The 13,098-nt window shown below is 43.5% G+C and overlaps 1 protein-coding gene across 1 annotated transcript in view; it reads right to left on the bottom strand.

Annotated features, from left to right (window-relative positions):
- LOC141198713 (uncharacterized) overlaps positions 1–13,098 on the bottom strand; it is a 96,183-nt gene that overhangs the window by 11,004 nt on the left and 72,081 nt on the right. The window contains exons 2-6 of the mRNA XM_073663130.1: positions 7,168–7,317; positions 6,862–7,038; positions 6,655–6,778; positions 6,475–6,572; positions 6,186–6,276 (exon numbers count right to left, since the gene is read on the bottom strand). Of these exons, the coding sequence (XP_073519231.1) occupies positions 6,186–6,276; positions 6,475–6,572; positions 6,655–6,778; positions 6,862–7,038; positions 7,168–7,245 (568 nt within the window). The 5' untranslated portion in view covers positions 7,246–7,317. The remainder of the gene's footprint in view (positions 1–6,185; positions 6,277–6,474; positions 6,573–6,654; positions 6,779–6,861; positions 7,039–7,167; positions 7,318–13,098) is intronic.

The following is a 13,098-nucleotide window of genomic DNA, read 5'->3' as shown; positions in this document are numbered from 1 at the left end:
ACTGGTGTCCTATGCAAGCTTCATCTGTGTGCATCTTTAATACTATGTAAAGAGAGGAGAGAACAAGGCGCAATGGGTGACTCAGTATTGCAATTGTTAGAGGGGTGTGAGGATGGCTACTAACCTTATGAAGTTGTGCACCTCTGCACAACCCCAGTGTAAAGCTCCACAAGCTCCGCTCTGTTGGTGGCTGTCATCTATTTCCAGCGGCGTTCACAGATCCTGATCTCTCGGTGGTGGATCACGTGGTCAGGTTAGTTGCATGTAACGCCGAGATGGACGCCCAGCTTCACCAACACCCCCGGCAGCGTTCCGGAGGGGTTAGGGCAGCGCAGCTTGGAAAACCAGGGTAGTGATTCTAATTAAATTCCTCCCACAGGTGAAAGAACAATAAGTTAAAGGCAGCTCTACCGCACCCCAACAGGGGGAAAGGGACAATAAATGGATATGAATAGCGGTACCAGAGCGCCAATAACAGGGCAAAAATATTAAAAGGACTGATTTATTAATATACACACAACGCGTTTCGGTGGACACAGCCACCTTCATCAGGTGTGACAAGCAGCAAACAATTGATCCTTATATACATTTGACTAGGTATACAATTACTTAAAAGGGGCGGGGCCAGATACAGAGTAATACCTCTATATTAACCCCTTGAGTTCATATATGCTCAATAGAGTAAAAAGGATTGTTATAAAATAATGCCTAATGAAGCATATAGGGCTCTTATAAAAAGGATTCGCTGTAAAAAAACAACAACTTGTGAATCCTATAATCTTAATACTTCATAGGATATATTGTCATCTACCACCCTATATTTTAGATTATATAAAAAAATAATAATAATTTTTACATACAACATAAAACAATGCATAGATATAAAGTATAAAATTACAATCAGTTTCTATCATTATAATTAGGAAAAGTAGACGAAGAAAGGAAAGAGAAAAAAAAAAAAAAAAAAAAATTCCAAAAAAAATCCCCCCCCCAAAAAAAAAAAAAAAAAAAAAAAAAAAAAAAATAAAAAAAAAATAAAAAATTTTTCTTTAAATTTTTTCTCCCTTCTCTCTCTCTCCTCCCTCCTCCCCTCCCTCTCTCCTTTCCCCTCTTCCCTCCTATTTTGTCTATATTTATCTGAAGGTCAAGATATTGAATATTACTCTCAGATATGGTAGAGGTAAAGGAAAGACCCCTCTATCCACATCGCGCAATCCCTCGGCGCCGATAAATCCATCGTTATGTACCGCCGCTTTATAGACGATCTGTTTATTATATGGAGGGGAAATACTGTGGAGGCTGCCAAATTTATTGATGAATTAAACTCTAACGACTGGGGTCTTTCCTTTACCTCTACCATATCTGAGAGTAATATTCAATATCTTGACCTTCAGATAAATATAGACAATTCGGGTAAAATATCCACATCTACCCACTTTAAGGAAGTGGATGTAAATAGCTATCTTGAATTTGACAGTGGCCATCTACCCAGCTGGATTAGAAATATTCCATACGGTCAATATTGGCGTGTCAGAAAAAATTGTACACATGATTCGGATTTTTTTCTGGAATCTAAGGTTTTACAAAAACGTTTTAGAGCTAAGGGATACCCCCGGAAATTATTAGAGGATGCTTTCTCCAAAACTAGATCCCTATCACAGAACCTGTGTATCAACAAATCCAAGAATACCAGCCAAGAGCCATACAGCGATTTCAGTTTAAATCTGATTACTACCTATGGTAAACCTACGCAAGTGTTATCCAGTTTATTAAAAAAATACTGGTTCATTTTAAGTAATGATCCAATATTAACTGGTCATTTACCGGAATTTCCTCATGTCATATATCGGAGGAGTAAAAATCTAGGAAACTATATAGCCCCTAGCAATACAACAATTGGTAGAAGACCGAACCATTCAGTTCCTATTAGCAATAATGGATGTTATAAATGTAATGTCCCTAAATGCTTATGCTGTCAATCCATTGATAACGGAGCCAAAACATTCGTCTCTGCGGTCACTGGAGAGATATATCCCATTCGCTTTAGACTTACATGCCAGTCCTCATATGTGATCTATCTGCTCCAGTGCACCTGCGGCCTGCAATACATTGGCCGCACTATCCAGGAAATGCACTCCAGATTAAATAAACATCGCCAAAATATTAGAAACGGCTTTCCCCTACATAGTGTTTCTAATCATTTCTTAAAAGAACATCAAAAAAATCCTAATAACCTAAAACTAACTATCATTGATCATATAGTTGATACACACCCTGATAGACTAAATCGTCTCATTACACGTGAAAATTATTGGATTTTCAAAATGGGAACCTTGTCTCCTGAAGGTTTGAACCTTAATATAGAGAAGACAACTTTTTAAATAATTGTTTTCATATTTTAGCAAATTTATTATATATATCTTTTATATGGAGGAGGAGGGGGGAGGAGAGAGAGAAGGAGGGAAGAGGGGAAAGGAGAGAGGGAGGGGAGGAGGGAGGAGAGAGAGAGAAGGGAGAAAAAATTTAAAGAAAAATTTTTTTTTTTTTTTTTTTGAAAAAAAAAAAATTTTTTTTTTTTTTTTTGGGGGGATTTTTTTGGAATTTTTTTTTTTTTTTTTTTCTCTTTCCTTTCTTCGTCTACTTTTCCTAATTATAATGATAGAAACTGATTGTAATTTTATACTTTATATCTATGCATTGTTTTATGTTGTATGTAAAAATTATTATTATTTTTTTATATAATCTAAAATATAGGGTGGTAGATGACAATATATCCTATGAAGTATTAAGATTATAGGATTCACAAGTTGTTGTTTTTTTACAGCGAATCCTTTTTATAAGAGCCCTATATGCTTCATTAGGCATTATTTTATAACAATCCTTTTTACTCTATTGAGCATATATGAACTCAAGGGGTTAATATAGAGGTATTACTCTGTATCTGGCCCCGCCCCTTTTAAGTAATTGTATACCTAGTCAAATGTATATAAGGATCAATTGTTTGCTGCTTGTCACACCTGATGAAGGTGGCTGTGTCCACCGAAACGCGTTGTGTGTATATTAATAAATCAGTCCTTTTAATATTTTTGCCCTGTTATTGGCGCTCTGGTACCGCTATTCATATCCATTTATCATCTTTAATACTAGGCAACCACCCCCTCCATGAATTTGGTATGTTTGTGAGTGGTTGCTCCATCAGTAATTTGCACCTGCGCTGCCCCCACCTTTATCATGGGGGTCTGCGGCATCCTGCTAGTGCATTTGTTATATGATTTGGTGTTAGTAAGGCTGTATAATTTTCTGTGATTTTTTTTAAATTTTGCCCTATGTTAGCCGTCATTATTCACCAAGACAATAACAGTTCACAGTCTAATAGAAAACCTCATAGGATGAACCAGTAGAGCGTGGTGTTCAACTGTTTGTTAATTCTGCCTCCCAAATATGCAATAAAAAGCCACCAAACAATGTTATGTAGGCAAAAATAATATCAATAAAAACTTCTACTCATCTCACAAAAAACAAGTCCCCAGTCAGGTCCATCATCTGTCAGTGGAAAAACAGAGGTTTCCACATTATTAGTGGCTCAAAGGCTCTTGAAAAGCAACATGGCTTCCATAAACCAATCCAGCAATATCCACTCTCCCAAAGTCAGATCTCCCCCTCACTTCTGAGCCTTGCAGTGCGCCCAAACCACATTTAGCATCCATGTATTTGACATTACTATAGTGAGAAGAACCCACTTAATTTATGGTGTGTGTCTCCTGGAGCACAATCTCACCCGGCTACCTGACTATTCTTCTTCCCATCTCACACCACAGAACATTAGGTAACACTGTGGCCCAAGCTTAGGGGGGTCTCTGTCTAAGTCCAAATACATGTAGAGGGGTTAAAGGATGATGAGCAAGGCAAACCCTGGGATCTGGAAAATGGAGTAGATAGCGCCAAGCCTGTTTGTGGTAGCCATCTTTTGAGCTGCCAGGTGACAAAGAACAGTGTCCCCTATACATTGTGTCTGCACACTATCCCAGCAAGATATCCATATAGCAAATAGCTAAATGTCGCTCCTCCCCTTCTTAACCTGCCATGTGCCCAGACAGTAGTGTACAACCGTATATCGGGTATTGTCAGATTCAAGAGAAGTTGGAAAATAATTTGTAAGGTCCATTTGTTTGTTTCCTATTATCCTTTGTGAAGAATTCCAAAGTTATCACCACATAAAGTGACACACGTCAGATTTGAAAAATGGGCCCTGATTAGGAACACAAAACTGGCTACAAGAAGGGGTTAAATCAGAGTATTTTGGGCACTAACTACTGTACTCAAAACTGAGTATAGACAATAAAACATCTACTAAAATGATCAAACTCAACAGTCTCCATCAATAAAAGATGAGTAACTAGTGGTGAAACCTCTCTGAGGTAATTAGAGTATGGGGCTCGGTGGCTCTTGGGAATCTAAACTATCGTAAGGGACAATATTTTCTGTCAGATGAGTTTCAGGAAGGAATATTGGACATTCAAGAGAACTTTTTATAATAGTGCAGAGATGAGGCGTCTTAAATTTAGCTTAGAGATATATCATGGCACAGGTGTAATGTTTTCTGTTTAGTTTATCACTATCCTGTTTGAAGTTAGTCGGTTTTAAAAGAAACTGAAAAGTCAGGATAAAGGGAAACTCTGTTGTTAGGCCATGTGCCCACGTAGCGTTTTTGCGCCGTTTTTACGGCCGCGAAAACGCTTGTAAAACAGTCTACCATGCAAAGCAATGTGAATTTGGATGTGCTGTGCACATGATGCGCCAATTAGTGCGCCGTATTCGCATTGCGTTGCAAAACGCAGCATTACCATTTCTACCGCGATTACGCTGCAAATTCGCGGCCATTGAGGAACATTGAAAGGCAGCAAACATACAGCTATATGTGGATTTGCTGCGTTTCAATTAAATTCAATGGCCGCGAATTTGCAGCGTAATCGCGGTGCGTGTGGTACCTGGGATGAAGAGGAGACTACAACTTCTCCTCATCCCGGCTACCACGCGGTGAAAAAAATAAATAAAAAAGTTAAAAACAAACCAAACATGTATATTCACCTCTCCGGCGGCCCCCAGTCTGCTCCCAGCCACGTCCTCTCTTGTTGGCATCCCGCGGGGTACTCGCAGGACCTGTGGTGACGTCATTTAGTCACCTGATGGTCACGCGACCGCTGACGTCGGCGGTCAGGTGGTGGTCGCGTGACCATCAGCTGATTAAATGACATCACCGCAGGTCCTGACAGTACACTGCGAGACGCTGACAAGAGAGGATCGTCGCTGCGAGCCTCCGGAAGCCGCTGGGAGGAGACTGGAGAGATGAGTATACAGGTGTTTTTTATTTTTAACTTTTTAATTCTTTTTTTTTTTTTTTTTTACTATAGATGCTGCATTTAAAGCATCTAAGTTGGTCACACATTATAAATCCATGCCGGTTGCATGGATTTATATTGTGTGACCAACTTGTCAACCACTTTTCCAAGTGATGCTCAAAATCGCTTGGAAAAGTGCTTGAAAAAACGCATGCGAAAACGCATGTAAAAACGCTTCTCTCTGGCAGAAAAAACGCATGTAAATCTGCATGCGTTTTTTCTACCAGAGAGAGACAAAAACGCTCTGCATCAAATCTGCTACGTGGGCACATAGCCTTATCGTACAGAAATTCACACTTGGCCCTCACTGCACATTTAATGCTGTCGGTCATAAATGTGAAGTTTGGTCAGAAAGACTGGACCTGGGTCTTGTAGGGACCATATGAGCACATTCAGCCGCACAGAAGGGAGAGAAGGTAGATTCATCCAATAAGATATCAGGGTTCTAGGAAGCCAACAGCATCATTACCCTCCGCTTTCTCTTACAGGCCCATCATAATATTTTTCTTCAAGTGATTTTCTGGCTTTGTGGTTTACAGATCTGGGCAGGTAACGTCTCCTAATCACAGGGAGTAGGTGGATCCTCCAGGTTGAAAGTTCTATGGAAAAGGGTTTCAATGCCCAAAATCATTTGAACAGTTTTTGGTGAAGGAGAATGTTGTGGTCTAGAGGCAAAATGGTGATCACACGATTGTGATACAGCCGGACTACACAACCGATAAAGCAGCCACAGCCGGTGACTTATAAGAATCTGTAACTTCTCTGCATTTAGTGGTTACTACTCACCTGGGAAGTTATCTGTAGGAATCATATATTTACACCGCTCATCACCCCTCACATAGGTCTCTGTAGTATTAATGTGGGTCAGATCTTCAACCTGAAACAAATATTGTAAAAGTCACAGACAGATGGAGAAGTCACATCTATGATCAGCTCTAATCCTGCCATCTCCACCGTTCTCATTACACAAGTATAAAACATATAATACTGGTGGATAAAACAAGACTGAACACAAGACCTTCACAGCGGTCTACACATCATAGGGGAGATCTCATGACACCTTCTCTCCATCTACCTGATGATCCTGAGGAACATTGGGATCTTCTTGTTTACAGTCCTGTGGAATAAGAGGATGGGGACATCTCTCTGGTGTTGTCCTCTTACTGGATAGATCTGGAGGAAACACATACAGGACTGAATTCATTCTTTACATACAGATAATTATAGGCCGTGTGTATTTAGTCTTGTCTATTACCTGGTGATGTGAGGGGCTGGGGAACCTCCATCATGACGTCCTTGTACAGATCTTTGTGTCCTTCTAAATACTCCCACTCCTCCATGGAGAAATAGACAGCGACATCCTGACATCTTATAGGAACCTGACACATACAATGATACCATCATCCCCCCGATCCCTCCATAGCGTTACTGTATAATGTCCCAGCATTCCCAGCAGTGTCACCTCTCCAGTCAGCAGCTCAATCATCTTGCAGGTGAGTTCTAGGATCTTCTGGTCATTGATGTCCTCATGTATGAAGGGGAAAGGTGGAGGCCCTGTGATTGGGCTCAGGGGTCTTCCCCAACCCTCAGACACATGGACCTGACAGCGCTCACTAGAGGTCTTCACCAATATGTAATCCTGGTTATGGAAAGACATATAAATAAATCTCACTCCAGACATTTCCAGAGTCCTCACCTCTCCAGATCTGTCCATCTGTTATTCCCATAGATAAGAATGATGTAATGTGACGTCATCAGAATCTCTCACCTCTCCAGTAAGCCGGAAGAGGATCTCTAGGGTGAGGTGTAATATCCTCTCTGCCATCTTGTCTCTGTCCATATCCATGTTTGATGGGTAAATCAGGAAAATTCTCTTATACAGAAGATATTCACTGAGAGGATCTGATATTATAGAGACCTGAATGAGAAGAAGATGAGCCGATGTAACATCATAAAAATCCTGTGTAATAATACAATTACTGGAGATAATAAGGGGAAACATATGAGGAGATTTATTATTTTACAGTATTTAGTTTTCAGCTTTACATCTAATAATAAAACCTATATATTTTAGGCCACAGACAACAAGCAGTTTCTTCCTCGGAGTCTATAGCTGAACACGTTTCTCAAAGACTCATCTTTCATAAAGCTAATTCTCGTCTCATTTATCAACACTGGAATAGGCATTAGAAATACTGCAGGAGATATTCATTACACGTGACATGAGAAATAACTACTTCATGATGAGGACGACATATTCATCTTCTACTACGGCTCTAGAAACATATTTAGCCAGAGTCCATCACTGACTACATCACCACCGGTCGTCTATATGAATGTTTCCCGTCTTCCCCGGACTGTAATCTTCTATCACGTTAGATCTCATGGCTGATTCACACACAGAAGTTTGAGGCTTTGATACAAATGGGTTCATCTTGCCATGGTGGGATAGCTTTCATGCTATTTTTGATCAAAAACAGTGTTGCTAAGAACCCTATTTTATTTAAATGCACTTTTGGTTTTTATTTATTTACAGCAGGGTTTATGATCATTTTTCTTCTTATAGGTTTTTTTCTGATTTATGGCCATAGTAAACATGCATTTATGTGCTGCATGGATACCAACTTAAACCAAGCTCAAATTCTGTGTTTTTTTCATGGGCACCATAGTGGCCATGTGGGCTGCTGCTATGGATGATACACCTCTAACTATCCAACTATCATATGGTAAAAATCTCATAGGTCCTGGATTTATTAGTATCTGTACGAAGAATGGGGCTAAGTGAGTATTTATTAAAGGGAATCCACTCCACCGACTACCCCACGGCCAGCAAGCATCAGAATCTTCACTGAATAAAAAGCCATTTCACAGCAAACAGACCTCTAATATGAGGCATTCAGGTATGTATAGATTCACATTTCTATCACTTGTATGCCAATATTAGAGGTCAGATAAGTCCCAGGGGGTGATAGATTCCCTTTACTCAGCCGTGGGGTAATCATAAAACCAGATATGTATCAAAGTATTGTAAGGTGGCTAATGGTTGCATAGTCGATGGGAGATATGTGTCACAGAGATGGCTGGTCTCTGTGATGTAACCCGGAGTGTTTCTCTAGGGCACATAAGCACTAAGAGGATCGTTTGGTGCACCTGGGAGCCGGGTTACGGGTAGCTAGGAGAGAATGTGCGGGTCCAGCTACCCACATACCTCACCTCTGGGTGTGGTTAACAGCCTATAAAATGGAGGCTGTTGTTTGGCACATGGTCTGTGTGTTTGGAGGGAGAAGGCCTCCTGTGTATGTTTGTCTTCAGACCAAGCCAGGACACTGGATGCTACCCCAGCTTGTGTGCCACACAGGCCTGGCTGAGCAGAGACATGCTAAGGACATTTACTTATTTTGCCTGATCTAAAGGCTATTTGCTTTTCAGTTTGGCTTCTGGGTTTATGAAGCAATAAACCCACATGAACTTTTAAAGGAACATGCCTGTTTTCCTCCCGTCGCACCCAAGTGAGTAAAACCTCCACAATTAGTGTTAGACTTGCGGGCACAATTCCCAGCAGAGATGTGTGACTGCTACAGGATGGATTGCATGCCCTGGGTGAAGTCTGTCGCAAGCCAGCAAGCATCGCCAACAGGCTGTTGTTACAGCAGATCCAGCAGCACTAGCAAGAACAATGGCAGCAGATGCAGCTTCTCGCAACTGCCATCCAGGACAGGATGAGCGCTCCAACCCCAGGCAAGACTGATGACTCCCATGTCCGGAAGGCGGTATGACGGGCTTTGCAGAAAATGACCCTGGAGGATGACGTTGAGGCCTTCCTGACCGTGTTTGAAAGGGTTGCTGAGAGGGAAGATTTTCCGCAAGAGCAGTGGACAGAGGTACTGGCGCCATACTTGACGGGAGAGCCCCAGAAGTACGCCTAGTAGGCATACAATGATTTTGCTTTGCAGGACACCCTATTTAGCTTTGCATAGTACGCCCAAAAGGTGTACTATGATTTAGCTTTACAAGACACCAAAGAGTATGGCAAGCTAAAAACTGAGATTCTCGCACGCTTGTGGGTGACAATGACTATCAGGACACAGCGGGTTCGTATCACCGGAACAAAATAACCTCGCTCTCAAATGTTTGACCTGTTGCACCTGGTCCAGAAGTGGCTGCATCTGGAGTCCTCAATGCCTGCACAGATGGTAGAGTGGATGGTGATGGACCGGTTTGTGCACTCCCTGCTGAGGCCCATACAGCCTTGGGTTGCTCAGGGTAATCCCCGGAATGCGGATGAACTGGTTGGACTGGTCGAGAGATACAGGTCTGGTCGAGAGATACTAGGGGGTTGAAAGTTCCTTGGGAAGGCTGCCCACTCCATACTGGGAGTCCCAACAGGGGGTGAAGGCCCAAAAGGTGGTGGGACTTCCAAGATCCAAAAGGACGAGGGAGGTGGTGCCCAAGGTCAATACGGGTGATGTTGTTCGCTGGAGGTGCCACGGCCCAGGCCATATAGCCGCTTGTTGTCCCCTGACCCCTGAGCCGATGGACTGCGGTATAGGACACCGTTGTTCATATTATGCTTATCCGGCCTGCAGTGTGAACTGTCCACCCAGCGAGGGGCCACAAGCATGTCTCGTGAAGGTGAACGGACGGGAGGTAACGACACTACTAGACTCGGGGAAGGAAAAAAAAATCGGCGTTTGGTGCATTCATGGTGATGCTAAGGACCACCCATGGCCAGAGTGGACATTGAAACGGCCCACGGCACTGAGTCCCACGAGGTCGGCATCATTCTGGACTAGTTGCACCTTATTATTATAGGCTGGGACTTTTGTTTGTTTTGGGATCTGTGGGGGAAGAGTTCTGGGTTCGCTGGCTCAGATAAGAAAACAGTTAGCCCTAATGAGGTATCACCACACCCAGAGTCAGACAGGTTTCCCTTTTGTGTCCTTGTGGGGGATGAGGAGGTAGTGCCCCCTGTTTCTGCCATTCCGGAGTTAGGGGTGACCAGCGAGAATTTTGGGTCTGCCCAACATAGGGACCTAACTCTGAAGGAAGCCTTTAATAATGTCACTGTTATAAATGGGGTTGCACAGGAGCAGAGGCTAACACAAGGTTTACCCATTTTACGATGAGTGGGGAGTCATTGAACCGGGTCAAGAAAGTGAGGGAGGAGCGTGTGGAGCAGTTAATAGTGCCGGGCCCGTTTAGACGGAAGGTGTTGGACATGGCCCATTCACATGTCTTGGCGTGACATCTGGGAGTGGAAAAAATGCAGGAACGGATCATGCAAAGGTTCTATTGGCCTGGATGTCACCGGGAAATATTTAACTATTGCAGGTCTTGCCCTACATACCAGTTAACCGCCCCCACCTCTCACTTTCGAAGTCCCCTCGTGCCAATGCCCATTATTGAAGTGCCATTTGAAAGAATTGCTATGGACTTGGTCGGTCTCCTGGTTGAATCTGCTCGTGGGCATCAATATATATTGGTTATCCTGGTCTATGCCACACATTATCCTGAAGCGATTCACTGAGAAACTCCTCCGCAAAGAGGATAGCCCGTGAGTTGGTCCACATTTTTTTCACAAACAGGATTACCAAAGGGATATATTAACCGACCAGGCAACTCCCTCTATGAGTAAGGTGATGAGGGAGTTATGCAAAGCCCTTCAAATCTCCCAACTGGGGACTTCAGTATACCATCCTCAGATAGATGGCCTAGTCGAAAGGCTTAACAAGAATCTGAAGATTATGCTGAGGAAGGCCATAGAAGGGGAAGGCAGAGACTAGGACTGTCTCCTACCGTATCTGTTGTTCTCTAACCGAGAGGTTTCACAAGCCTCTACGGGGTTCTCGCCATTCGAGCTCCTGTATGGCCGACATTTGCGGGGTTACCTGGATGTCACAAAGGAAACCTGGGAAGCCGAGGTCACGCCCCAGAAGAGCGTCATTGAGCACGTTGCTCTGATGCAGGAGAGGATTGCGAAGGTGATGTCCATTGTAAAAGAACATCTCCTCCAGGCACAAGAAGCTCATGCCAAAGTCTACAACCAGTTAGCCAGAGTGAGGCAATTCAATCTTGGAGACCGAGTCCTCGTGCTAATTCCTACGGTGGAAAGTAAGTTCTTGGCCAAGTGGCAAGGGCCGTATGAGGTGGTGGAAAAAGTGGGTGAAGTGAACTACAAGGTTCATCAACCGGGACGACGTAAGGCGTACCAGATATACCACGTCAACCTCATCAAGCCGTGGCAAGACAGAGCGGCTGTGGAAGCTCCATGCTTGCTGGGCAAGCCAGAAGGTGACGTTGGAAGAGTCGCAATAGCTGAAACACTAACGAAGGCCCAGAAACAGCAGTGTCGGGAGTTGATGCAGAAGAACCGGGATCTGTTCTCGGAATTGCCGGGATGCACAAGTGTCATAGAGCACAAGTTTCTTACGGAGCCTCATGTGCGGGTAAACTTGAAGCCCTATCAGATACCTGAGGCCCGACGAGAGTTGATCTCCAAAGAGGTAGCTTGTATGCTGAAGCTCAGAGTCACTGAAGAATCCAAGAGCGGTTGGTCGAGCCCAATCGTCTTGGTCCCAAATCCTGATGGTGAGTGGAGATTCTGAAACGACTATCGGAAGTTGAATGAGGTCTCCAAATTTGACGCATATCCCATGCCACGCGTCGATCAGCTGATCGAGAGGCTTGGGCCAGCAAGGCACATAACCACCTTGGATCTGACGAAAGGATATTGGCAGATGGAAAAGGGAAAAGAAAAAAAACAGCTCACCTTCATGAACCAGCTGGGTGTCTCCGGGATCCGTGATCAGCGCTGCTGCTTGCGCTCAGTAGACAGGTAATAGAAATAGCTCCACAGACTCCAATGGTAAAAACAAATGCCCGTTATTTAGAATTTTTTTAAAACAATATCCAGATAGTGATAATGTAACTCCAGCTGGTAGAAGAACAATATTAGAAGGGAAACACAGGGGCACCAAGGAGGGGTGCACTACCAGACCAATAGTGGCAGATCCCCAAGGCACAGGTAGTCAAAGAAAAGACTGCGTTTTCTACGCTTGACGGATGCTTCCAGTATATCAGGATGCCGCTTGGACTGCAGGGGGACCCTGCAACCTTCCAGACAGCCATGGAACGCATCCTTGGATCCCATAAGAAATATGGCGCAACACACCTGGACGATATTATCATCTTCAGTCCAGACTGGGAGAGTCATCTGGAAAAAATCCAGACTGTGTTTGATGCTCTGAGGAAGGTGGGGTTTTCAATAAGCCAGAAGAAATGTGGCATGGGGAAAGAAGAAGCCAAGTACCTCGGATATATAGTGGTTAGAGGCGAGATAAAACCCCAAATTGCTAAAGTAGAAGCAATCCAAAATTGGCATAGACCGCTGTCGAAAAAGCAATTCAGAGCTTTCCTGGGAATCGTGGGATACTACAGGAAATTCATCCCAAACTTCACCATGATGGCCGCACCCCTGACTGACCTCCTTAAAGGGACAAAATCAGCCATGGCCAAGTGGACTGCAGAAGCGGAGATGGCCTTTCAAGAGATGAAACTGGCTCTGTGTAGGCAACCGGTTCTGGTTCAAGAAAGAGTTTATACTCCAGACAGATGCCTCAGATGTCGTTTTAGGAGCAGTCCTTTCCCAGGAGATTAGTGTTGCTCGGGTGCTCGAAGCTTGGGCCGAGCTCACCGTGAT

Source organism: Phyllobates terribilis, unplaced genomic scaffold (genome assembly GCF_046119375.1).
Source record: "Phyllobates terribilis strain yellow unplaced genomic scaffold, ASM4611937v1 Scaffold_99__1_contigs__length_5935540, whole genome shotgun sequence".
Taxonomy (NCBI): Eukaryota; Metazoa; Chordata; class Amphibia; order Anura; family Dendrobatidae; genus Phyllobates; species Phyllobates terribilis.
The sequence above is the reverse complement of the archived record's forward strand: the minus strand, read 5'-3'. Positions and strand labels throughout refer to the sequence as shown.